Here is a 27857-nt window from a genome sequence, read left to right on the forward strand (position 1 = left end):
AGAGTACATAAAGACACACTTTGCAAAAACTATACCAAACAGTTAGAGCATGAAAAGTATTCATCCAACAGAATACACTTACTGCAATATGGATCTTTAGGCATGCCAGCAAACCCCCACCCCAAAAGCAAATTCGGACATAAAGACCTGTGGCCCTTCCACAGGCCAAATGATATGATCTCATACATCCCTTTATATAACCTTGGTTAAACTACACCCACCCAGTATAGGAAACGCCCAGCAAAGTAATTAATTGGGTCTGTTGGTTCCTAAACCAAAATCACCAGTTCACTAATGAATGAGTGTTTGGCTGGCCATCCATGATCAAAGTTTCTTACAAGTCAACACACATAAGAAATGCTTTCAATAATCTCAGCATGAGCACAAAGTGGCTTTTTCATTTAGACTAATGCCTCGTACACACGTACTGATCGTCGGCCGACCGATCGGCCGTCTTTTGTCCAGGGCTGTCCTGTCTGTTGAAAACTGCAAAAGACTGCACATGAATTTTGTCGGCCAACAACAGACGACTGCAGAAGTGATGTCATGTGATGGTTAACTTTCCGTGTGTTTTTTCTTTTCTGAGCATGCTCAGTCTTGCAAATCTGCTGATTGTCGGCCGAATTCTGTACTGACTGGCGAACAATCGGCCGTTCTGGTGTTGGCCAACAAAAATTTTAATGCCTGCACGACAGATTCTGTTCGGCCGAAAATGCGATGTCGGCTGTCGGAAGCATCATACTAACAAGCCTACAATCGGCCGATCGGTCGTCGGCCGAATATTTACGGCCGACAATCGGTACGTGTGTACGAGGCTTAAGGCTGGCCATACATGTTCCAATTTTCTTACAATTTTCTGTCCAATTTTCTTGAAATTTACCTTCAAGTATGTAGTACAAAGGCCTGCCTAATTAGATACAAGTGAATGTGTTTTTTTAGCTTTGACCTCACATTATGTGGTTTGTGGTAGATCTACCAGAAAATTGTACAACAAAAGTTGAACATGTATGGCCAGCTTAATGGGCCATACACACTATAATGCCTCGTACACACGTACCGATCTTCGGCCGTAAATATTCGGCCGACGACCGATCGGCCGATTGTAGGCTTGTTAGTATGATGCTTCCGACAGCCGACAGCGCATTTTCGGCCGAACAGAATCTGTCGTGCAGGCATTAAAATTTTTGTTGGCCAACACCAGAACGGCCAATTGTTCGCCAGTCAGTACAGAATTCGGCCGACAATCGGCTGATTTGCAAGACTGGGCATGCTCAGAAAAGAAAAAACACAGGGAAAGTTAACCATCACATGACATCACTTCTGCAGTCGTCTGTTGTTGGCCGACAAAATTCGTGTGCAGTCTTTTGCAGTTTTCAACAGACAGGACAGCCCTGGACAAAAGACAGCCGATCGTTCGGCCGACGATCAGTACGTGTGTACGGGGCTTAAGATTTTCTGAAGACTTTTTCCTTTAGATTTACCAAAACCAGATAATATGAGGTCAAACCTAAACACTTTCAATTTGTATGCAATCTGGCAGGCCCTTGCACTACATAGAAAAGGTAAATCTGAAGGAAAAAGTCTACGGAAAATCTTATAGTGTGTATGGCCATACATGTTCAATTTTTGTTGTACAATTTTCTGATAGATTAACCACAAACCACATAATGTGATGTCAAAGCTAAACAACACTTTCACTTATCCAATTAGGCAGGCCTTTGTACTACATACTTGAAGGTAAATTTCAAGAAAATTGGACAGAAAATTGTAAGAAAATTGGATCATGTATGGCCATACACACTATAAGGTTTTCTGAAGACTTTTTCCTTCAGATTTACCTTTTCTATGTAGTGCAAGGGCCTGCCAGATTGCATACAAATTGAAAGTGTTTAGGTTTGACCTCATATTATCTGGTTTTGGTAAATCTAAAGGAAAAAATCTTCAGAAAATCTTATAGTGTGTATGGCCCATTAGTCTAAATGAAAAAGCCACTTTGTGCTCATTCTGAGATTACTGAAAGCATTTCCTATGTGTGTTGACTTGATGTAGTAATTTTTTTATATATATATCTACATATCTTTTTTTTGGTTGTTGAATTCTGAGTTCTGGGGTTGCACTGCATATGTTCAATCAATTCTCAGATTTGCAAGCTCAAACACTGCTATTTTTCAGAGTGTAATGTGGCTCTATATAGGAAGCAACAGTAATATGGCTCCCCACTCAACAAATATAATCATTTCACACATATACAATGTTTTATTTTTGGGGTGTTGCTTGTCATATATAACAACAGACAGTTGTAGGTAGTTCAGGGATTTGAACACCCAAATACATTATTGCAAGGCAGCTGTGCTAACCACTTGGATATTTTGGTCAGTTTATTTAATCAAGCTCAATACATATTTGCAACATTTTTGCAAAACACAATTTACACAAACATAATCACTTTGTTACATTTATTTCATAATATATGCCACTGATAGTTTCTTAGCCTATCAATTTAAGTTTAAAATACTAATTTTTCACAGAAATAAATGTTTTAAACACCTATATATAATTTCCAGCATGCAGGATTATTTTTAAAAATTTGTTGATTATATACAGTTTTACTAAACTAGGTTAATTATTTGGGAATTGTGGTCTCTGAGGTTTTTTTTTTTTTTTTTTTGTTTCTTGTTATCTTTATACCAAGCATACATGCACTGGCACCTTAAGAGCCCATTCACATTGAGGCGACACGACTTCGGGGGGTGACCTGTGAAGTCGCGTGCACCGCTGTGCACCGCGACTTGCAGAGACTTCACATACTGGAAGTCTATGCAAGTCGCTCCGAGGTCGCCCCAAAGTAGTACAGGACCCTTTTTCTAAGTCGGAGTGACTTGTGTCGCTCCTATTAGAACGGGTCCTGTACTACTCAATGGACCGTGACATACCGCGACTTGTCAGGCTGACAAGTCGCCTGACAAGTCGCGCTAATGTGAATGGGCTCTAAAAATTAATATAGTTTGATTAAATTAGTCCATCAAAAAATTTTAATAAATAAAAATTATTTGAGCTTGAATTGGGTCTAAATAGAATATATATATATATATATATATATATATATATATATATATATATCATTATTTTTTTTTAAAGTACAAATCACACATGCTTTGAAAAAAATGTCATCAGCTTTAGGTAGTTAAGTGGTTAGCACCGCTGCCTTGCAACAGTGTATTTGGGTGTTCGAATCCCTGAACTACCTACAACTGTATGTTGTTATATATGACAAGCAACACTAATACGGCTTCTCCCCAAAAATGAAACATTGTATATGTGTGAAATTAATATATTTTTGGGGTTGGTTAGATATAGGAAGTAACAATAATATATTGTTTTTTGCATATATATATATATATATATATATATATATATATACATATGCAAAAAAACATATATTATTGTTACTTTCTATATCTAACCAACCCAAAAATATAAAATATATTAATTTCACACATATACAATGTTTAATTTTCGGGGAGGAGCCGTGTTAGTGTTCCTTTTCATATATATATATATATATACATACATACACATAGGCAAATCAATAAATAAAAAACATATATATATATATATATATATATATACATACACATATAATTATTTTTTGGGTATCTATATATATATATATATATATCTAAATATATATATATATATACATATATATATACACATACACACACACACATATATATCTATATATATATATATATATATATATATATATATTTATTTTTGTGATTCATATATATATATATAGACATACATAGATATGTGCAAAAAAAAAATTAAAAAAAAAAAAAAAAAAAAAAAAATTTATTAGCGCCGGAATAGCGCCGTTTTACCGCGAATTTGCGGCGGTATTTGCCGCAAATTCAATAAAACTCCCACTAACGTTTTCAAAAATGTTATTTTCAGCCTAGTTTTTGGTTTGGAGCATGCTCACATGAGCTATCTGCCAGAAATTGACTCTGGAGCTATTTTTGCAATTTACACTTTTATTAATATCTTTTTTTCTACTTAACATTTTCACACAGTTTAAAAGCAGTTTAGCTCAAAATCATATAACACATCTTTCCCACACATTTTTTATTTTTTTCCTGCCATATTTTGTGATTTTGAAAAAATTAGTCCACCTTTTAGCTGGACTGTTTTTAAGTCCAGTCCTGACATTAGTTGATCTTAATGAATCTCACAGTTGGCTTTATTTTCCGCCCGCCGTTCTTTGAATACCAATTTCAGACTTAAAAATTCACCGGTTCGCAAAATCCAGCCGAAACGCCAATTCTCCGTACTATGAATCAGGCCCTATGTAACTATATGAAACAGTATCCTCAAGAGGTAAAGTTACGTGCTTCACTAGTCTCATGACAGCCGCATCTACCAGAGGAGGAGTTTCCAGATGTCTGACTTCCTCTTCCTTGAATGGATAGAGCTTGGCCAATTTTGAGATCATAGAATTCTTTTTCTCCACCTTACTCCATTCTTCCGTTATAATTTCTCCTAATTCAGGAATAAACGGGAAATTCAGCCGCTCCTTGCTCAGCTGTTTAAAGAGTTTCCTCTGCTTTGGAGCCGAGACTACTGGATCTTCCTAGTTTAAAGTTTCTCTGACGGCCTTTACTAAAGGTGGAACCAAATTGAAAGAGAATCCTAAACTTGGTTCATCCTGATCCGAATCGCTATCAGACTCGAATACCGAGGGATGGCTAGGTTCAGAGGATTCGAGGGCTCTTCCGCTAGTGGTCTCTCTAACTGGAGATACCGATGGCTCTGGCGCTGGAGAGTGACGTCTATTAAAATCAGCCAGCGAATCCTTGACTATGCGTTTGACCATAGACTCAAGTTGTTGGTCAGATCTTCCCCTTTCAATCGATGCTCGGGAATAACAGGAGTCGCATAGTGATCCACCGTCCAGTAAACGGATACCACAGCCCCAGCACTTAGTCTCGCTGGATTGGCGTGAAGACCTGGGAGGTGACCGGTCTCTACTACGGTATCTGGACTTGGATGAGCCATGTTTGGAGGAGGAGCGGTGATGCTGCGGATTAGCATGGCGATCCTCCCGCGTGCCCTGCGGTTGTTCCGTCCTAGAAGAGGAGCTGCAAAAATAAAACACATAAGGCGCACTGCGCATGCGCGAGTATCGGCACTCGCCGCTACTGCGCATGCGCGAACCAGGCCTCGCTCTTGGTCAGTCGGCGCGCATGCGCAGAGCGACCGAGGACGCCGGAGATGGAATGCATAGCGTTCCGCGGTGTCCACAGAGCCTCCCGGACCACCAGGAAGACTGTGAACAAAGCGAGGAGCCGCACATTAGACCACCAGGCACTCGCTAGACCACCAGGTATGAAAATAAAAAGGGATAAAGAAAACACTTACCCCTCCAGTCGCACTAGACACCAGGGACACCTTAGAGCCATAGACCAGGACAACAATTCCAGCGTTGGGGCAATACAATGAGGCCACCCACCACAGCGGGGTCATCGGCCATGCCATTACCAACCCGCATTGTCAGGCACTTCTTGGCTCCTCTTCAACTTGCCCATCCCATACCCCGCAGCAGCAAGGGCTTATTGGGAAAACAGGTCCTGCCGACTCCAAACGACCCTGCGTCATATAAAACGACCATATTCGTAGGGATTCAGCACCAAACAGGTGCATGGAGGAGGACAAAAAAAGAACACGGATGCTGAAAGGGAGCAAAGATTTATGGGAGTGGGGTCCTATAGGGTAGGAGTGGAGGCGGGACTACCCAAACGTATGCTGCCATGGAGTCTGTCAGGAAATTTGCATTTTACACTTTTATTAATATCTTTTTTTCTACTTAACATTTTCACACAGTTTAAAAGCAGTTTAGCTCAAAATCATATAACACATCTTTCCCACACATTTTTTATTTTTTTCCTGCCATATTTTGTGATTTTGAAAAAATTAGTCCACCTTTTAGCTGGACTGTTTTTAAGTCCAGTCCTGACATTAGTTGATCTTAATGAATCTCACAGTTGGCGTTATTTTCCGCCCGCCGTTCTTTGAATACCAATTTCAGACTTAAAAATTCGCCGGTTCACAAAAACCCGCCGAAACGCCAATTCTCCGTACTATGAATCTGGCCCTGTGTCTCAGCAAAGCAGGAGATAAGAGTCCCAGACGGTACTCATGGACATTGCTGGATAGAGAGGGGGCTCAGGTAAGTATTCAGGGGTACTCAGGGGGGAGGGGCAAGCAGAAGGTTTTTTTTATCTTAATGCATAGAATGCACCTCCTGACTTTACAACCTCTTTAATAATTTGTGAATAGTAATGCATAACAAACAGCCAGAAATCAGCAAAACCAATCAAAATTCAGCCTTCTTTTATTTAAATTGGGTCAATAAAGCTGATTGGTTGCTATGGGTTACCATTTATTGGCAAAACATATACCTGTGAGCCCTGTGCCCCTCCCTGATACGAATGTTCTGTCTTTAGACACGGTTATAAAACAAAGAAAGGAAAGTCTCCGGAATGAGGAGGAACTGGAAAAGATTCAGCAGAAGAGACACCTGGATTTCCTGGACATCCTCCTCTGCGCTCGTGCAAGTAGTCTACAACAAGTCTTCCTACCTGTCCCTGACTCTCCTCTCCAGGATACGTTCTATGGGTTCTCCACTGTCTCCTCTCCAGGATACGTTCTATGGGTTCTCCACTGTCTCCTCTCCAGGATACGTTCTATGGGTTCTCCACTGTCTCCTCTCCAGGATACGTTCTATGGGTTCTCCACTGTCTCCTCTCCAGGATACGTTCTATGGGTTCTCCGCTGTCTCCTCTCCAGGATACGTTCTATAGGGTTCTCCGCTGTCTCCTCTCCAGGATACGTTCTATAGGGTTCTCCGCTGTCTCCTCTCCAGGATACGTTCTATAGGGTTCTCCGCTGTCTCCTCTCCAGGATACGTTCTATGGGTTCTCCGCTGTCTCCTCTCCAGGATACATTCTATAGGGTTCTCCGCTGTCTCCTCTCCAGGATACATTCTATAGGGTTCTCCGCTGTCTCCTCTCCAGGATGCATTCTATAGGGTTCTCCGCTGTCTCCTCTCCAGGATACGTTCTATGGGTTCTCCACTGTCTCCTCTCCAGGATACGTTCTATGGGTTCTCCACTGTCTCCTCTCCAGGATACGTTCTATGGGTTCTCCACTGTCTCCTCTCCAGGATACGTTCTATGGGTTCTCCACTGTCTCCTCTCCAGGATACGTTCTATAGGGTTCTCCACTGTCTCCTCTCCAGGATACGTTCTATGGGTTCTCCACTGTCTCCTCTCCAGGATACGTTCTATGGGTTCTCCACTGTCTCCTCTCCAGGATACGTTCTATGGGTTCTCCACTGTCTCCTCTCCAGGATACGTTCTATGGGTTCTCCACTGTCTCCTCTCCAGGATACGTTCTATAGGGTTCTCCACTGTCTCCTCTCCAGGATACGTTCTATAGGGTTCTCTGCTGTCTCCTCTCCAGGATACGTTCTATAGGGTTCTCCACTGTCTCCTCTCCAGGATACGTTCTATAGGGTTCTCCGCTGTCTCCTCTCCAGGATACGTTCTATGGGTTCTCCACTGTATCCTCTCCTCTTCCTCCTTTCCTGTAGGGAAGAACCTCATAGAAATGGACATTAAAGTAGAACTTGCTGGCAAGAAGGCATAACTGAACCTAAGAGCAAAAAAACGAATAAATTGCAGCTCCCCAGCCTAAGATGCGGTGGCTGCATTTGTTTTCTTAGGCCGATGTTTCTCAACCTTTTCTCAGTCAAAGCACCCTTTAAAAATGATGGACAATCTCGAGGCGCCCCATTCTAAAATGTAAAAACGATTCTAATAGTTTTACATGATGCAGCAACATCCACACACATAGGATGCCCAATGGTAGAGGGGATTTATTCTTCCAAAGCAAATACACTTTTGCACACTGGTACTGACTAGTATTCCAATGTTTTACTTATCTCTACGTTTTTCTCCATCACTCAGCTAATGTGACCCCAAAACTGATGGAGAGGGGCAGGGGAGAGTCAAACAAGGAGGCAACTGACATCCCCCTTACCAACTGATTATCCCATTTGTCATTGGGACACTAGTAGCTAAAAGGTTGTAATGGTGCACAATAAAAAGCACACGTGGCTTTGTGTAACTAAAGGGAAGGCTTCATCCACATGCTGGTTTGTGTACAATTTTTTTTGGCAATTTTTAGGCATTTTGCCAAGGCACCCCCTGAAGAACCCTCAAGGCACCCCAGTTTAAAAAGGCTGACTTAGGATAAGAATACCTTCAGCAAGGATAAGAATACCTTCAGCAAGTACAGGAAATACCCGTTGATGCTGCCAATTTCTGTGAGCGGACCTTGATAAAACAATAGCATCTTTCTTGTGTAAACTACGAATACCATCAACCCCCATGCAGTAAAGATGAACAAATCCAGCCTGGATGGCAATTCAAGTTCTGTCCAACTTTTCCCAGATATCTTTCTTTTATGGCTTTGTATATCCTCTTCTTTCTGCTAGCCCTTCCCCCACATCTCTTGTGTTACTGACAGTTACCTCAGATAGTTTCAGGATAACATGTTTTCTCAATTATTGGTACCGATAATATCTGTATTTACATCAAGGAGTAATAAATGTTAGGTGACCGACACAAATGGTTCTAGAGATTAGATGACCCACATGGGAGATACTAGAGTTTAGGTGACCCACACCAGGAATACTAGAGACTAGGTGACCCACACAAGGGACACTAGAGACTAGGTGACCCACACAAGGGATACTAGAGACTAGGTGACCCACACAAGGGACACTAGAGACTAGGTGACCCACACAAGGGACACTAGAGACTAGGTGACCTACACAAGGGACACTAGAGACTAGGTGACCTACACAAGGGATACTAGAGACTAGGTGACCCACACAAGGGACACTAGAGACTAGGTGACCCACACAAGGGATACTAGAGACTAGGTGACCTACACAAGGGACACTAGAGACTAGGTAACCTACACAAGGGACACTAGAGACTAGGTGACCCACACAAGGTACACTAGAGACTAGGTAACCTACACAAGGGACACTAGAGATTACGTGACCCACACAAGGGACACTAGAGACTAGGTGACCCACACAAGGGACACTAGAGACTAGGTGACCCACACAAGGGACACTAGAGACTAGGTGACCTACACAAGGGACACTAGGTGACATACACAAGGGACACTAGAGACTAGGTGACATACACAAGGGACACTAGAGACTAGGTGACATACACAAGGGACACTAGAGACTAGGTGACCTACACAAGGGACACTAGAGACTAGGTGACTTATACAAGGGACACTAGAGACTAGGTGACCTATACAAAAAGGTACACTAGAGACTAGGTGACCTACACAAGGGACACTAGAGACTAGGTGACTTATACAAGGGACACTAGAGACTAGGTGACCCACACAAGGGACACTAGAGACTAGGTGACCTACACAAGGTACACTAGAGACTAGGTGACCTACACAAGGTACACTAGAGACTAGGTGACCTACACAAGGTACACTAGAGACTAGGTGACCTACACAAGGGACACTAGAGATTACGTGACCCACACAAGGGACACTAGAGATTAGGTGACCCACACAAGGGACACTAGAGACTAGGTGACCTACACAAGGGACACTAGAGACTAGGTGACCTACACAAGGGACACTAGAGACTAGGTGACCTACACAAGGGACACTAGAGACTAGGTGACCTACACAAGGTACACTAGAGACTAGGTGACCTACACAAGGTACACTAGAGAATAGGTGACCTACACAAGGGACACTAGAGACTAGGTGACCTACACAAGGTACACTAGAGACTACGTGACCTACACAAGGTACACTAGAGATTAGGTGACCCACACAAGGGATACTAGAGATTAGGTGACCTACACAAGGGATACTAGAGACTAGGTGACCTACACAAGGGATACTAGAGACTAGGTGACCTACAGAAGGGATACTAGAGACTAGGTGACCCACACAAGGGACACTAGAGACTAGGTGACCTACACAAGGTACACTAGAGAATAGGTGACCTACACAAGGGATACTAGAGACTAGGTGATCCAAACAAAGGGTACTGTGAAGGCTAAAACTGATTGGGCTTAGAACATTCTTGTGCAGCCCACCAATTTGGGTGGTTACCATGAGGGCGCTACATTCTCCACATCTACTGTTCCACCTGCAGCCTAGAGACCTGATGATCCTCCAGACCAGCTGAACTGCTAAACAAATCACCACTACCATAGACACAATCTCAGGGTCTGCCTGTGAGGGGAGCTCCCTTTTAAACAGAAGATACAACATCTCCTGAGGAGTTGGTGAGCTGGCCACCGGCCGACCCGCACTTAACATCTAATATATCACTGAGAGCTGAATATTGACTATTTCCCCACTCTCTTGTATAATTGACTGCGCCTCACACATTGCAATCTTAGGGCGCAAATCGAATACAATTCATCAAGCATTCTTCTGGTTAACGAGTGTTGGCACGGCATAGTGAAAGGAGAATGATACAACGTCTTTACTGCCTGCAGGATACAACCACCAATCCTGGTGTACCAACAGTCGCCTACAGGACCCCAACGTTAGCCGGCGAAGATCTGTTTAAGAGACTGTCCCTCTTGCTATGGTTATACTCGACCATTCTAGGTTGTTCACACTGCACTGTCCTGACTGAAGTTTCCCCTAACCAGTCTAGGCCTAACAATGTCACTATAAGAACACGCAAACAACATAGTCCTATGGTTTGTTATAAAACCCGCCCCCTCTTACTGCCTGTTGGGTGCTCAGGGTGGTATTTCTACTCTTTATGTTGATTTGGGCTATCACATCAAATAGGTTGTCTTTTCTTGCCAGGATGAGAACGGTCAGGGTCTGTCTGATGAGGACCTCCGTGCTGAAGTTGACACTTTCATGTTTGAAGGACACGACACGACGGCCAGCGGCATCTCCTGGATCTTGTACTGTATGGCCCAATATCCAGAACACCAGCAGAAGTGCCGGGAGGAGATCCAGGAGGTCCTGGGGGGCCGAGACACTATGGGATGGTGAGTAAGCACAATTTCTGATGATTGAACTGCAGAAGCACAGAACCAAGAATGGAGGGCTGGGTGTGTGCATCTCTCCAGGGTATAATCCTAGACTGATCCCTATCCTTCCTGAGCAAAAGTCTCAGAGCGTACACTATGATGTCATCACAATTCAATATCCCATTACAAATCACACATCCATGCGTTTAATAAAATGCATCTATGATGCCTCTGGGGCAGCTTCATCAGGCGGTGCAAGGTGGCAGATCAAGGGTGCCTATATAAATCACACGTCATTGGAAGATGTGGGGGTGGGTAAACTTTCAAGGAGTTTTTTGGTTTAAACGCATTTTATTAAACGCATGGATGTGTGATTTGTAATGGGATATTGAATTGTGATGACATCATAGTGTATGCTCTGTGACATTTGCTCAGGAAGGATAGGATTATACCCTGGAGAGATGCACACACCCCTAATCATGCACGAGGGGTGGAGCTTATATAAGAGGGCGGTACAGAATATACATATATAAATGCATGTTGGGTAATTTGCTCTTTTGGCTCTGAGGAAGAGCGTTCTCCTCGAAACGTGTCAGCCAAGCCATTATGGACGCCATCCGGTCTCCTTCCACTATTAGAGCCTTCCAGCGCTCCCAGAGGCGATTTGTCTTCATTTTGCTCTGTATTATGTGTGTCCCCCTAATAAATGTTTATAGTGAATTGGCACCCAGCCGGTGTCATCAGTGCAGTGTAAAGCCGGGATCTCCGGGCTACGACCCTCCAACTGTTGGGGAACTACAAATCCCATGAGGCATTGTAATACTCTGACACTCACAGACAGGACTGGGCATGATGGGAGTTGTAGTTCCTGAACAACTGGAGGGCATTAGTTTGGGGACCCCTGGTCTATAGTATGAGCACTGATCAATGTATTACTGGAGATGTCAGTGACACGCCTCTGTCTGTATGATCACTCGGTGACACGCTTCTGTCTGTATGATCAGTCGGTGACACGCCTCTGTCTGTATGATCAGTCGGTGACACGCTTCTGTCTGTATGATCACTCAGGGACACGCTTCTGTCTGTATGATCACTCAGGGACACGCTTCTGTCTGTATGATCACTCAGGGACACGCTTCTGTCTGTATGATCACTCAGGGACACGCTTCTGTCTGTATGATTAGTCAGTGACACGCTTCTGTCTGTATGATCACTCAGGGACACGCTTCTGTCTGTATGATCACTCAGGGACACGCTTCTGTCTGTATGATCACTCAGGGACACGCTTCTGTCTGTATGATTAGTCGGTGACACGCTTCTGTCTGTATGATCACTCAGGGACACGCTTCTGTCTGTATGATCACTCAGGGACATGCTTCTGTCTGTATGATCACTCAGGGACACGCTTCTGTCTGTATGATCACTCAGGGACACGCTTCTGTCTGTATGTTCGGTCAAGGACACGCTTCTGTCTGTATGTTCGGTCAGTGACACGCTTCTGTCTGTATGTTCGGTCAGTGACACGCCTTTCTATGTATGTTCGGTCGGTAACACTCCCTTCTCTGTATGTTCGGTCAGTGACACGCCTTTCTCTGTATGTTCGGTCGGTGACACGCCTTTCTCTGTATGTTCGGCCAGTGACACGCCTTTCTCTGTATGTTCGGTCAGTGACACGCCTTTCTCTGTATGTTTGGTTGGTGACACGCCTTTCTCTGTATGTTCGGTTGGTGACACGCCTTTCTCTGTATGTTCAGGGAGGATCTGAGTCGCCTTTATTACACCACGATGTGCATTAAGGAGAGTTTACGTCTCTGTCCTCCGGTGCCGCTTCTGGCCAGACAACTCAACAAGCCAATCACATTCTGCGATGGCCGCTCAGTGCCAGAAGGTGAGTGGAAAGGAATCGTGTGATTGGCTCCTTGTACTGCTTCTCTCTCTCCCTGTCTGTGCTCTGCTGTAAAGGGACTGCCAGGGGCTGATACCGGGTCACATAGAATAAATGAAACCCCTCCCCCACACCTGAACATGAATGGGAGTGCCGCATTTGGAACATGTTTCGTCCCTGTGTGGGAGAACATGGCCCTTACACGAGTACATGCCTAACTACATCCATGTGAATGAGGCCGTACTCAGCATGTCCTGACTGTCAGGATGGCCGGAGTACCAGAATATACATGTAACAGACCGTTTCAGCAGACAAGGGGTTAAAATCCGTTTAGGCGATATGCCCCTTTCTGAGAGACAGGCACAGCTACTACAGAACATCAAACTCCCGAACTGGATACAAAATAGCACTCCAACCTGGAACCTCACGAATAGCTGCTAGCAGACGAACAGGAAAAGCATAAATCAGCTTACACTCCTAGCAATCAGTCTCCAACAGCATACAGTGAATCCCCCCAAGAACGAGACAAGGCTCTGTGTTGAAAGTCAAGCAGTGGTCTGTTTATTGAGGGCTACCTGCCCCTGTATTTATGCAGGTCTCCCACCTGGTGGACACTCCCCTAGGGGACCAAATGGAAGACTGTGACACAGGCAGACCAGTGTTAATTTTGGCAGAAAATTTCAATTTAGTTTTAGTCTTAATCTTAGGACTAAAATGGCATTTTAGTTTTAGTCCCATTTTGGTCTTCTGCGAGTGTTTTAGTTTTAGTCGTATTTAGTCGATTAAAACTCCAGTACATTTTAGTCGACTAAAACGTCCTACATTTTAGTCGACTAAAACTAATTTTAGTCATCTATAATCGAATGGGTGTTCAATTGTAATTTGTAATGCATTATTTAAGCATTTCTCTACAATTTACAAACTCATTATATACTACTGCTGGTCCTGGAGTTAAAAATCTAGTATGTTATTATTTATGGTATTAAGCTTTGAGCATGCACTAGTGTTAATTTTGGCAGCAAATTTCGATTTAGTTTTAGTTATAGTCTTTTGACTAAAATGCCATTTTAGTTTTAGTCGTATTTTAGTCTTAAGACTAAAATGCCATTTTAGTTTTAGTCGTATTTTAGTCGTCTGAATTGTTTTAGTTTTAGTCGTATTTTAGTCGACTAAAATTGTGTTAATTTAGTAGACGAAAACGTTTTAGTCGGTTTTAGTCGACGAAATTAACACTGAGGCAGACATGTATCACATTACAGACTCCCAGAAGCAAAACATCCCCACAATGCATCCTGGCTTCCCCCCTTCGTAGACAGCTAGGTGAGCTCATTAACATGCTTATCAATAGTCTCAGACCCAATTAACATACTGTCCTATTTTAGACAAAAGCACTCAGTTAATCAGTAGACATTCCTCAGGAGGGGGCTGCTGGAAACAACCCCCCCCCCCCCTCTCTCTGCAGCTAAAGCTTGTTTTCACAGCGACCTCCATTAGCCACATGGTTAAGAAACACAAAAAGACACAAAAATGCATAACTCCCAGTCTACTGAACAGAACCCCCACATTCAACCTATCCCCAGATAGCCTGGATCTGAGCGCTCAACATATCCAAACAGCGCTCAGATGCCACCAACACAGTCAAATCGCCATGGGGTTTACCTTCAGCATGGGCTGACGAGAGGGTCCATAGTCACATTGCAGGAGGCGAGCAACCAGGCTTCTCCAACGCCCAGTGGCGAGATTGTTCTCATCACAATACAGTTCAATATTGGGCTGCAGTTCTCAGAAAGGATATCCGGGAACTGGAGAAAGTGCAGAGAAGAGCAACCAAACTGATAAGGGGGGCATGGAGGAACTCCATGTATAAATACATAAGGGGGGGATATGATCTCCATGTATAAATACATAAGGGGGGGATATGATCTCCATGTATAAATACATAAGGGGGGATATGATCACCATGTATAAATACATAAGGGGGGGATATGATCTCCATGTATAAATACATAAGGGGGGATATGATCTCCATGTATAAATACATAAGAGGGGGGAGATGATCTCCATGTATAAATACATAAGGGGGATATGATCTCCATGTATAAATACATAAGGGGGGGGGTATGATCACCATGTATAAATACATAAGGGGGGATATGATCTCCATGTATAAATACATAAGGGGGGATATGATCACCATGTATAAATACATAAGGGGGATATGATCTCCATGTATAAATACATAGGGGGGGGGATATGATCTCCATGTATAAATACATAAGGGGGGATATGATCTCCATGTGTAAATACATAAGGGGGGATATGATCTCCATGTGTAAATACATAAGGGGGATATGATCTCCATGTATAAATACATAAGGGGGGGGGGGATATGATCACCATGTATAAATACATAAGGGGGGATATGATCTCCATGTATAAATACATAAGGGGGGATATGATCTCCATGTATAAATACATAAGGGGGGATATGATCTCCATGTATAAATACATAAGGGGGGATTATGATCTCCATGCATAAATACATAAGGGGGGATATGATCTCCATGTATAAATACATAAGAGGTCCATATAGTGAACTTGGTGTTGAATTATTCACTTTAAGGTCATCACAGAGGATAAGGGGGCACTCAAAATGATGTCGTGTCCAAATACAGAAAGGTTTCTTCACAGTAAGAGCTGTGAAAATGTGGAATAGACTCCCTCCAGAGGTGGTTCTGGGCGGCTCAGTAGATTGCTATAAGAAAGTCCTGGATTCTTTCCTGGGTGTACATAATATAACTGGGTAATAATATTTATAGGTAAAGTTGATCCAGGGAATATTTCCGATTGCCTCTTGGGGGTATCAGGAAGGAATTTTCCCCTGCTGTAGTAAATTGGATCATGCTTTGCTGGGGTTTTCGCCTTCCTCTGGATTATCTGCGGGTATGGGATTGTGTGTATGGGATTGTGTGTATGGGATTGTATGTATGGGATTGTGTGTATGGGATTGTGTGTATGGGATTGTGTGTATGGGATTGTATGGTTCGGTTTTATTTTTTTATTGGTTGTACTGAATGAATTTGTGTCTTTTTTCAGCCTGACTAATTATGTAACTATGTAACAGGCTGTGGAGGGGGCGCTCTAGATATGCCCTGTGTCTTACAATGAATTTAATTTTCGGTGTATGTCACATGCCTCGGGTCCAAAACTTGTTAATGATGTATTATTGAATACAGAGCTGCGATGATCACCCGGTGTTCAGCTTTAAAAACTGACCTATAGGTACCTTTAACACCGGAATTTTCTGGTTTCTGCCCTATACAACGTCCGCTCCTGCTAGAGTGGGTGGGGCTAACCTTGACATTACTGAGGATGGGGGTGGCCAGCTTCTTCCTCCAATCACAATGCTGTATGATAAACATGTCCTCTTGTCTCTCCACATTAGGCTGCCTGGTGTCAGTGTGCGTGGCCGGGATCCACATGAACCCCGAATTCTGGACAGATCCAGAGGTGACATCATCTTCCTCTTTTCTTTCTGCTGAGGGGCTCCAATAACCCCCCATTACTGCCCCATGAGAGCTTGCTGGTGCCTGCACTGGTTCCCAGTCTTCTGACAGCTATTAGACCCCCCCTCCCACAAAAGTGGGCGGGGATTATGAGCGTCCACAACCTCCTAATATCTCTTGTCTTCCAGGTGTTTGATCCATCAAGGTTCTCCCCAGAGAATTCACGAAACAGACACTCCCACGCTTACCTCCCCTTCTCTGCCGGACCCAGGTGGGTGACTGGATAGATAGATGATAGATAGATAGATAGATAGATAGATAGATAGATAGATAGATAGATAGATAGATAAATAGATAGCTAGATAATAGATAGATAGATAGATAGATGATAGATAGATAGATAGATAGATAGATAGATAGATAGATAGATAGATAGATAGATAGATAGATAGAGGGGCAAACTCAGAGGTGGCAGCCCTGGATGTCACTGCTACCCCTAACAGCCGGGAGAGCAGCCCGTCTAGTAGGGGTGGTGAGCGTAGTACAGGTAGGACTAGACATAGACAGTTGGCAGTAATAGGGGATTCTATAATAAGAAGGATTGCCAGGATCACCGCAGCCGAATGGTTTGCTATGACCCTGGTGCCAGAGTTTGGCATGTGGTGCACCGGGTTGATAAATTACTGGGAGGGGCTGGGCATTACCCAGCTGTCTTAGGTCCACATTGGAACTAATGAGAGGATACATAGAAGGTGGAAGCTCCAAGTTGAAGCAAAGGACCTCCAATGTGATATTCTCTGGAAAGTTACCTGTGCTATACGGGGAGATTAGAGGACTTTGGATTTGGGTTTCCAGAGCACTGGGCTGACTTTTCATTTAGGTACAAGGGGGTCTGCTGTGCTGGGGGAGAGGTTTACGGGAAGGCTGGAGGAGTAATTAAACTAGGATTGAGGGGGGAGAGGAAATTCGATTATAATGTGGCAGACTGGGGTCATTCCCTATTGGTGGGTGGAATGAAGAAAGGGAGGGGGGGGGGGGTTATGGCAGAGGATATGAAGGTTTCCATGTTATAAACAACCATTGGAAATGGTACTAATTGTACTAAAATTAAAAATATGCAGAGTAAGTGTTCAAAATATGACCATGAATGAAAGTGATTGTTCACCAATGCCAGAAGTCTACCAAGCAAAATACATGAGTTGGATGGTCTGGTGTACGAGGAGAACTCTGATTTCATTGGTATTTGTATGATTTTTTATTCTCCTTTATAGCTTGAAATAGATGGACTTTTTTCAACCTGACTAACCATTTAACTAAGTATTGCTGAATGCTGGCTTCATTCTTCACATGACTGGGCTATGAATATTCCTGGCTATGCTCTGTATATGAATATTCCGGGCTCTGCTCTGTATATGAATATTCCGGGCTCTGCTCTGTATATGAATATTCCCGGCTCTGCTCTGTGTATGAATATTCCCGGCTCTGCTCTGTGTATGAATATTCCCAGCTATGCTCTGTATATGAATATTCCCAGCTATGCTCTGTATATGAATATTCCCGGCTATGCTCTGTATATGAATGTTCCCGGCTATGCTCTGTATATGAATATTCCCGGCTCTGCTCTGTGTATGAATATTCCCGGCTATGCTCTGTGTATGAATATTCCCGGCTATGCTCTGTATATGAATATTCCCGGCTGTAACGGAGCTCCAATACCCAGCCTAGGTATCTCCGCTGTATCATCCTTGGAGCTGAGGAAGTGCTAAAATATCCAAGGCAAAATCCCCCCAGTAACTGGACGACACACAGTTCTGAGAGTCAAACTAGACTCCCTTTGTTTATTGAAAAGACAAGGGATCACAATCTAGGCAAACCCCTCCCTCTTTGAGCCATCCCACACACATGGCTGAACATCCCATAATAACCTTACTCACAGGAACAATAGACAATAGACTGCAGGTATTTACCAATAACAAACCCCCACCCATCTCCTGAGGGACACTGCTCTCTCACTCTTCCAACACAAACCACACTCTTAGGGCCTAATTCAGTATAAGTTTGGAGTAGAGCTGCTCACTTCTCCAGAAATAACTCCAGCCTAAACTCATTGCATCCTAATTAGGTAAGTGGCTGGAGTTAAACCATCAACTAGATGCTTTAATGAATTCGGAGTTGGAGTTAACTTAGACTGAATTCGGGTTTGGAGTTAACTTAAGCTGAATTTGAGTTTGGAGTTAGCCAAATTCCCTTTGTGTTTTTCATAAAAGGAAATTTGTCTATTCTGAATCACTATTACACAGCAATGTCATCTAATATGGTTTATTTTAATTTTAAGGTATAGTTATGTATCTTATGTGTTTTAACCTTTAGATTTTCTAATAGCAGACTACACAGCTGTCTAATTAGCAGTCTTCATTCTTTATTCATCTGAAACTTTCAGGCATATCTGATTATATTCAGCACTTTGGTGTAGTGGGCTAAGCTCACAGCTAAAGATTGCTAGGTCATGAGTTCAAGGCCCAACCATGATAACACCCTGTGTGCCATAATTTTTTTTTGTAATACATTGGCTACATCACCTAAAATTGCATGTCAATGGCCTTGTATATTCAAGAAACAAACATGCATATGTGCAGGGTGCAATTATGCATTTGCCAAGTTTCAGTATTTATTTATAGCTGTCTAAAATTTAAGAAGGTGATGGCACACTTGGGATTTGAACTCATGCTCTCAGTGTTTATAGCCAGGAACACTAACCACTAAACCATTGAGCTGAGCATGATTACCCCTGGAATATTTATTCCCATGTTTCAATAGTTAACCACTTCCTTACAGGGCAGTTACACCCCTTCCTGCCCAGGCCAATTTTCAGCTTTTTATACTGTTGCATTTTGAATGACAATTGTGCGGTCATGCAACCCTGTACCTAACACAAATGTATGACAGTATTTTCATAAAAAATAGTGCTTTCTTTTGGTGGTATTTGATCACTGCAAGGTTTTTTTTCTATTGGCAAAAAGAAGACCTAAATGTTTGACCCCTAAAATAATGTGTTTTTGTTTATGTAATAAAATTTGGTAAATCAATATGTTTTTTGTTGCACTGACGAGCATTGATGAGGCTGCGCTGGCAGGCACTGATGAGACACTAATATGCAGCACTAATAGATAGATAGGTGGCACTGATATGCAGCATTGATGGGCATTGATAGGTGGCACTGATGGGCAATGATTGGCACTGGTGGGCAGCACTGAAAGATGGTAATGATGGGCAGCACTGATGAGGAGGGCACTAACAGGTTCCCTGAGCACTGATTGGCATCAATGGTGGCATGGGTGGGCATCCCTGGTGGCATCCCCCAAGGGTCTGCACTGGTAATCAATGCTCTGATTACAAGCACAGACCCCCCCCCCCACACACACACACTTACTTTGCATATGAATGCCATTTCTTCACAGCTGAAAGTGGCCCTCAACATGATTAGCCAGTTGATTGTGACCACTTGCTGGAATGTGTGCAAGTCAATTTGGTGTCATTTCTGGTCCAGGGTGAACGCCAATGTGCCATTTGCAATTTATTGTAAAGAGATTTTGCTTTATTTTAAAAATGGCGCACACAGACAACTAAAATGTATTGGAAATGTTTTACCTAGGCCAGTGATGGTAACCCTTAACCCCCCCCCCCCCCCCAAGATGTTTTTGCCCTACATTTCCCAAAATGCTCATGTACTCTGCAGTGTAGATGAGCATCATGGGAAATGTTACAAAACACCTGTGTTGCCAAGGTTCATCACTGACCTAAGTCAACTAAAAAGGTGAGTGAGCGCTGTAGCAATCTTTTATTTAGTAATCATTTTTAGTGATTTTTTTATTAAATGTTTTGGTTACATTCATCCACAGCGGCTGAATGGAAATTTTGTATTATTCCTTAATTTATATATTTTTAGCTAAATATATACATAAACACTTTAATTTTTTCTTACAATTTAGCCACACACACACACCCCACACACACACACCCCACCCACCCACACACACACCCCACCCACCCACCCACACACCCCACCCACCCACACACCCCACACACACACACACCCCACACACACACACACCCCACACACACACCCCACACACACACACCCCACACACACACACACCCCACACACACACACACCCCACACACACACACCCCACACCCCACACCCCACACACACCCCACACCCCACACACACCCCACACCCCACACACACCCCACACCCCACACACACCCCACACCCCACACACACCCCACACCCCACACACACCCCACCCCACACACACACACACCCCACACACACACACACCCCACACACACCCCACACACACACACACCCCACACACACCCCACACACCACACACACACACCACACACACACACACACACCCCCACACCCCACACACACACACCCCACACACACACACCCCACACACACACACCCCACACACACACACCCCACACACACACACCCCACACACACACACCCCACACACACACACCCCACACACACACACACCCCACACACACACACCCCACACACACACACCCCACACACACACACCACTTCGCTGGAGTAAATGGAGAAACCCTACCCAAGTTCATACTGTACTGCCATTGCACACACACAAAAAATACAAGAAATGGATTACATTCAACAGACACAAAAGATATCTGAATTACATCTAGACAAATATGAAAAAAAGAAAACAAAAAACCAGGAGCTGTGTACAAATGAATAAGCTTTATTGAACATGTATAAAACATCAGTAATCACTCAAGCAAGCATGTGAAATGTGAAATGTGCAATGCCCCCCCCCCAAAACCCCCAAATCAAGTAATTTTTATTCAAATTACAGTGCAAAGATACAACATATGATGGATAGATAGAGCTTACAATATCCAAAAGTCAAGCAAAATAAGTTGTAGACACCTTAGTATTAAGCATAAAACATACCCAACATACTTTTATGTTAATTGTTTGCATGAGCCTGCCTTTTCATTTAAATACCATCAAATCAGTAGAACATACAGCTACACAGAGGCATGAAAATAAAAAAAAAAACATGTATAGAGTACATAAAGACACACTTTGCAAAAACTATACCAAACAGTTAGAGCATGAAAAGTATTCATCCAACAGAATACACTTACTGCAATATGGATCTTTAGGCATGCCAGCAAACCCCCACCCCAAAAGCAAATTCAGACATAAAGACCTGTGGCCCTTCCACAGGCCAAATGATATGATCTCATACATCCCTTTATATAACCTTGGTTAAACTACACCCACCCAGTATAGGAAACGCCCAGCAAAGTAATTAATTGGGTCTGTTGGTTCCTAAACCAAAATCACCAGTTCACTAATGAATGAGTGTTTGGCTGGCCATCCATGATCAAAGTTTCTTACAAGTCAACACACATAAGAAATGCTTTCAATAATCTCAGCATGAGCACAAAGTGGCTTTTTCATTTAGACTTATGCCTCGTACACACGTACTGATCGTCGGCCGACCGATCGGCCGTCTTTTGTCCAGGGCTGTCCTGTCTGTTGAAAACTGCAAAAGACTGCACACGAATTTTGTCGGCCAACAACAGACGACTGCAGAAGTGATGTCATGTGATGGTTAACTTTCCGTGTGTTTTTTCTTTTCTGAGCATGCTCAGTCTTGCAAATCTGCTGATTGTCGGCCGAATTCTGTACTGACTGGCGAACAATCGGCCGTTCTGGTGTTGGCCAACAAAAATTTTAATGCCTGCACGACAGATTCTGTTCGGCCGAAAATGCGATGTCGGCTGTCGGAAGCATCATACTAACAAGCCTACAATCGGCCGATCAGTCGTCGGCCGAATATTTACGGCCGACAATCGGTACGTGTGTACGAGGCTTAAGGCTGGCCATACATGTTCCAATTTTCTTACAATTTTCTGTCCAATTTTCTTGAAATTTACCTTCAAGTATGTAGTACAAAGGCCTGCCTAATTAGATACAAGTGAATGTGTTTTTTTAGCTTTGACCTCACATTATGTGGTTTGTGGTAGATCTACCAGAAAATTGTACAACAAAAGTTGAACATGTATGGCCAGCTTAATGGGCCATACACACTATAATGCCTCGTACACACGTACCGATCTTTGGCCGTAAATATTCGGCCGACGACCGATCGGCCAATTGTAGGCTTGTTAGTATGATGCTTCCGACAGCCGACAGCGCATTTTCGGCCGAACAGAATCTGTCGTGCAGGCATTAAAATTTTTGTTGGCCAACACCAGAACGGCCGATTGTTCGCCAGTCAGTACAGAATTCGGCCGACAATCGGCTGATTTGCAAGACTGGGCATGCTCAGAAAAGAAAAAACACAGGGAAAGTTAACCATCACATGACATCACTTCTGCAGTCGTCTGTTGTTGGCCGACAAAATTCGTGTGCAGTCTTTTGCAGTTTTCAACAGACAGGACAGCCCTGGACAAAAGACAGCCGATCGTTCGGCCGACGATCAGTACGTGTGTACGGGGCTTAAGATTTTCTGAAGACTTTTTCCTTTAGATTTACCAAAACCAGATAATATGAGGTCAAACCTAAACACTTTCAATTTGTATGCAATCTGGCAGGCCCTTGCACTACATAGAAAAGGTAAATCTGAAGGAAAAAGTCTACGGAAAATCTTATAGTGTGTATGGCCATACATGTTCAATTTTTGTTGTACAATTTTCTGATAGATTAACCACAAACCACATAATGTGATGTCAAAGCTAAACAACACTTTCACTTATCCAATTAGGCAGGCCTTTGTACTACATACTTGAAGGTAAATTTCAAGAAAATTGGACAGAAAATTGGATCATGTATGGCCATACACACTATAAGGTTTTCTGAAGACTTTTTCCTTCAGATTTACCTTTTCTATGTAGTGCAAGGGCCTGCCAGATTGCATACAAATTGAAAGTGTTCAGGTTTGACCTCATATTATCTGGTTTTGGTAAATCTAAAGGAAAAAATTTTCAGAAAATCTTATAGTGTGTATGGCCCATTAGTCTAAATGAAAAAGCCACTTTGTGCTCATTCTGAGATTACTGAAAGCATTTCCTATGTGTGTTGACTTGATGTAGTAATTTTTTTATATATATATCTACATATCTTTTTTTGGGTTGTTGAATTCTGAGTTCTGGGGTTGCACTGCATATGTTCAATCAATTTGCAAATTCTCAGATTTGCAAGCTCAAACACTGCTATTTTTCAGAGTGTAATGTGGCTCTATATAGGAAGCAACAGTAATATGGCTCCCCACTCAACAAATATAATCATTTCACACATATACAATGTTTTATTTTTGGGGTGTTGCTTGTCATATATAACAACAGAGAGTTGTAGGTAGTTCAGGGATTTGAACACCCAAATACATTGTTGCAAGGCAGCTGTGCTAACCACTTGGATATTTTGGTCAGTTTATTTAATCAAGCTCAATACATATTTGCAACATTTTTGCAAAACACAATTTACACAAACATAATCACTTTGTTACATTTATTTCATAATATATGCCACTGATAGTTTCTTAGCTTATCAATTTAAGTTTAAAATACTAATTTTTCACAGAAATAAATGTTTTAAACACCTATATATAATTTCCAGCATGCAGGATTATTTTTAAAAATTTGTTGATTTTATACAGTTTCACTAAACTGGGTTAATTATTTGGGAATTGTGGTCTCTGAGGTTTTTTTTTTTTGTTTCTTGTTATCTTTATACCAAGCATACATGCACTGGCACCTTAAGAGCCCATTCACATTGAGGCGACACGACTTCGGGGGGTGACCTGTGAAGTCGCGTGCACCGCTGTGCACCGCGACTTGCAGAGACTTCACATACTGGAAGTCTATGCAAGTCGCTCCGAGGTCGTCCCAAAGTAGTACAGGACCCTTTTTCTAAGTCGGAGTGACTTGTGTCGCTCCTATTAGAACGGGTCCTGTACTACTCAATGGACCGCGACATACCGCGACTTGTCAGGCTGACAAGTCGCCTGACAAGTCGCGCTAATGTGAATGGGCTCTAAAAATTAATATAGTTTAATTAAATTAGTCCATCAAAAAATTTTAATAAATAAAAATTATTTGAGCTTGAATTGGGTCTAAATAGAATATATATATATATATATATCATTATTTTTTTTTTAAAGTACAAATCACACATGCTTTGAAAAAAATGTCATTAGCTTTAGGTAGTTAAGTGGTCAGCACCGCTGCCTTGCAACAGTGTATTTGGGTGTTCGAATCCCTGAACTACCTACAACTGTATGTTGTTATATATGACAAGCAACACTAATACGGCTTCTCCCCAAAAATGAAACATTGTATATGTGTGAAATTAATATATTTTTGAGGTTGGTTAGATATAGGAAGTAACAATAATATATTGTTTTTTGCATATATATATATATATATATATATATATATATATATATATATATATATATATATATACATATGCAAAAAAACATATTATTGTTACTTTCTATATCTAACCAACCCAAAAATATATTAATTTCACACATATACAATGTTTAATTTTTGGGGAGGAGCCGTGTTTGTGTTCCTTTTCATATATATATATATATACATACATACACATAGGCAAATCAATAAATAAAAAACACATATATATATATATATATATATATATATATATATATATATATATATATATATATATATATATATATATATACACATACACATATAATTATTTTTTGGGTATCTATATATATATATATATATATACATATATATATATACACATACACACACACACATATATATCTATATATATATATATATTTATTTTTGTGATTCATATATATATATAGACATACATAGATATGTGCAAAAAAAAAATAAAAAATTATTAGCGCCGGAATAGCGCCGTTTTACCGCGAATTTGCGGCGGTATTTGCCGCAAATTCAATAAAACTCCCACTAACGTTTTCAAAAACGTTATTTTCAGCCTAGTTTTTGGTTTGGAGCATGCTCACATGAGCTATCTGCCAGAAATTGACTCTGGAGCTATTTTTGCAATTTACACTTTTATTAATATCTTTTTTTCTACTTAACATTTTCACACAGTTTAAAAGCAGTTTAGCTCAAAATCATATAACACATCTTTCCCACACATTTTTTATTTTTTTCCTGCCATATTTTGTGATTTTGAAAAAATTAGTCCACCTTTTAGCTGGACTGTTTTTAAGTCCAGTCCTGACATTAGTTGATCTTAATGAATCTCACAGTTGGCTTTATTTTCCGCCCGCCGTTCTTTGAATACCAATTTCAGACTTAAAAATTCACCGGTTCGCAAAATCCAGCCGAAACGCCAATTCTCCGTACTATGAATCAGGCCCTTAGTGTCCATTCCGCTACACTGCTCCCCCTTAACCACAAGCCGGCATACACAGTCTGATCCTAACGGATCGGCTTGGGGATGTCCGGGAAGTACTCACAGATCATTTTTCCAGTTCAGTTTGTCGCAATAACCCGTCAGCATTGCCATTCTGTTGTCCATACAAGTAAGGCTGAAGCTTCTTTTCCCTGGGCAGAAGCTTTCTGCTCAAGTAGGTTACGGGTTGTTCTCTGCCATCTTCTCCAACCTGGCTCAATACTGCTCCCAATACAAACATTGAAGCCTCTGGACCTCAGAAGGTCAGTAGGTCTCTGTGATGTGGGCGTGGGATCTGGACTGGCAGGAATGCTGAGGGCAACTGGCCTAGGTCGTTCCCCAGTAAGATGTCGGTGGGGAGCTCCCGTTTCAACCCCACATCGATCAGACCTGACCCGTCACCCCAATTCAAGTGGACCCTCGCAGTGGGTAGCCGATGTACTGCTCCCCCTGCCATCCGTACCACTACTGAGCCTCCGGTTCGAGCGGCATCTGGGACCAGGTGTCGCTTGACCAAGGTGAGAGTAGCTCCCGTGTCTCGGAGACCTTGCGCGGGCTTTCCATTTAACTGGACAGATTGTAGATGGTGCTGTCTGTTCTCCGTAGCGGCTTGCACCAGGTTAGCTTCGTGAAGGGTACCCAATTGCTCCTCGGTGGGTTTGAACCTGGGTACGACTGGGGGAGCCTCTGCGGCATAGTAGGGGACCGTTGTCCGTGCTGAAGGGGGTGACCCTGGTCGGAATCCCTGCAGCTTGGTTCCTGCTCTGGGTACAGTTTCGTCGATAGTGCCCAAACTGCTTGCACCTGTGGCACTGTACCCCACTGCGGGACGGGTATCTGGGTGTCTGATGTTTGGAGGAGTCTCTCCCCCTCAGTGGTAGTGGGGGTCCTGTTCGAATCCATGAAGCGTGGTTGCGATTCTGAGTGCAGTCTCTCTGATAGTGCCCAAATTTCTTGCACAAATGGCACTGCACTCCGTTGTGCCCGTGGTATCGATTTTCTGGGCGCTTAGGGATTAGTCCTGATCTTTGTGGTGCTGGTGACCCTGGGTTATTGTTCAGCGGTCTGGGGTTTGGACTGAAGCTAATCTGTGATTGCCTGCGGGCATCCTGATATTCATCGGCATGCCTGGCCGCTTCAGGGAGAGTGGTAGGTTTGCGGTCCCTTACCCACTCCTGTACCCCTGGGTTTAGTCCATTATAGAAATGTTCCAGTAAAATCAGCTGGGTGATCGCTTCTGCTGTGGTTGCCTGACAGGCTTGTAGCCAGGCTTGGGCTGCCCTCTGCATATGGCAAGCCCATTCAGTATGGGAGTCCTTCTCCTGTTTCTTGGTTTCCCTGAAGCGTCTCCTGTACGCTTCTGGGGTGATGGCATATCTTGCCAAAATCACTTCCTTTACCCGGCTATAGCTTGAGATTTCCTCTTCTGGCACGGCTCTGTAGGCTTCTGCTGCACGGCCTGACAATTTACCAGCTAGGATCCGTACCCAGTCTGTCAGTGGTACTTGGTACAACCTGCATTGCCTTTCAAAATCTTGCAGGAAACCGTCGATCTCTTCCTCTGCTTCCACAAACTTTTTAAAGGCATCATGTGGTACCTTTAATCTTGTCTCTGGTGCCTGTGTAGTAGTTGGTCGTCTCTCCAAGGCACGCTGCTCTGCCAGCCGGAGTTGGTTCTCCCGATCCTCTCTTGCTGTGATGAAGGCATCCACTTGGGCTAACGTTGCCTGTACCAGCTCTATTGAGGGGTTTTCTCCATAAAACGCTAGCCTGCGTTTAACTTCTTTGTCAAATTCTGTATCCATGGCTTCCGTAGCCATACTGCGTGCCCGATCCTCCTCGGTCAGCTCTGCAATCAGCGTGGCTTTGGTTTTATTGCTGGCTAT

The 27857-nt window shown here is 42.8% G+C and overlaps 1 protein-coding gene across 1 annotated transcript in view; it reads left to right on the forward strand.

The window, feature by feature from the left end:
* Positions 1 to 27857, forward strand: part of LOC309561796 (cytochrome P450 4B1-like) — a 146689-nt gene that overhangs the window by 101228 nt on the left and 17604 nt on the right. The window contains exons 7-11 of the mRNA XM_082265827.1: positions 6510 to 6616; positions 10948 to 11138; positions 12875 to 13008; positions 16451 to 16515; positions 16700 to 16782. Of these exons, the coding sequence (XP_082121953.1) occupies positions 6510 to 6616; positions 10948 to 11138; positions 12875 to 13008; positions 16451 to 16515; positions 16700 to 16782 (580 nt within the window). The remainder of the gene's footprint in view (positions 1 to 6509; positions 6617 to 10947; positions 11139 to 12874; positions 13009 to 16450; positions 16516 to 16699; positions 16783 to 27857) is intronic.

Source organism: Pelophylax lessonae (genome assembly GCF_965119305.1).
Source record: "Pelophylax lessonae genome assembly, chromosome: 8".
Classification (NCBI taxonomy): domain Eukaryota; kingdom Metazoa; phylum Chordata; class Amphibia; order Anura; family Ranidae; genus Pelophylax; species Pelophylax lessonae.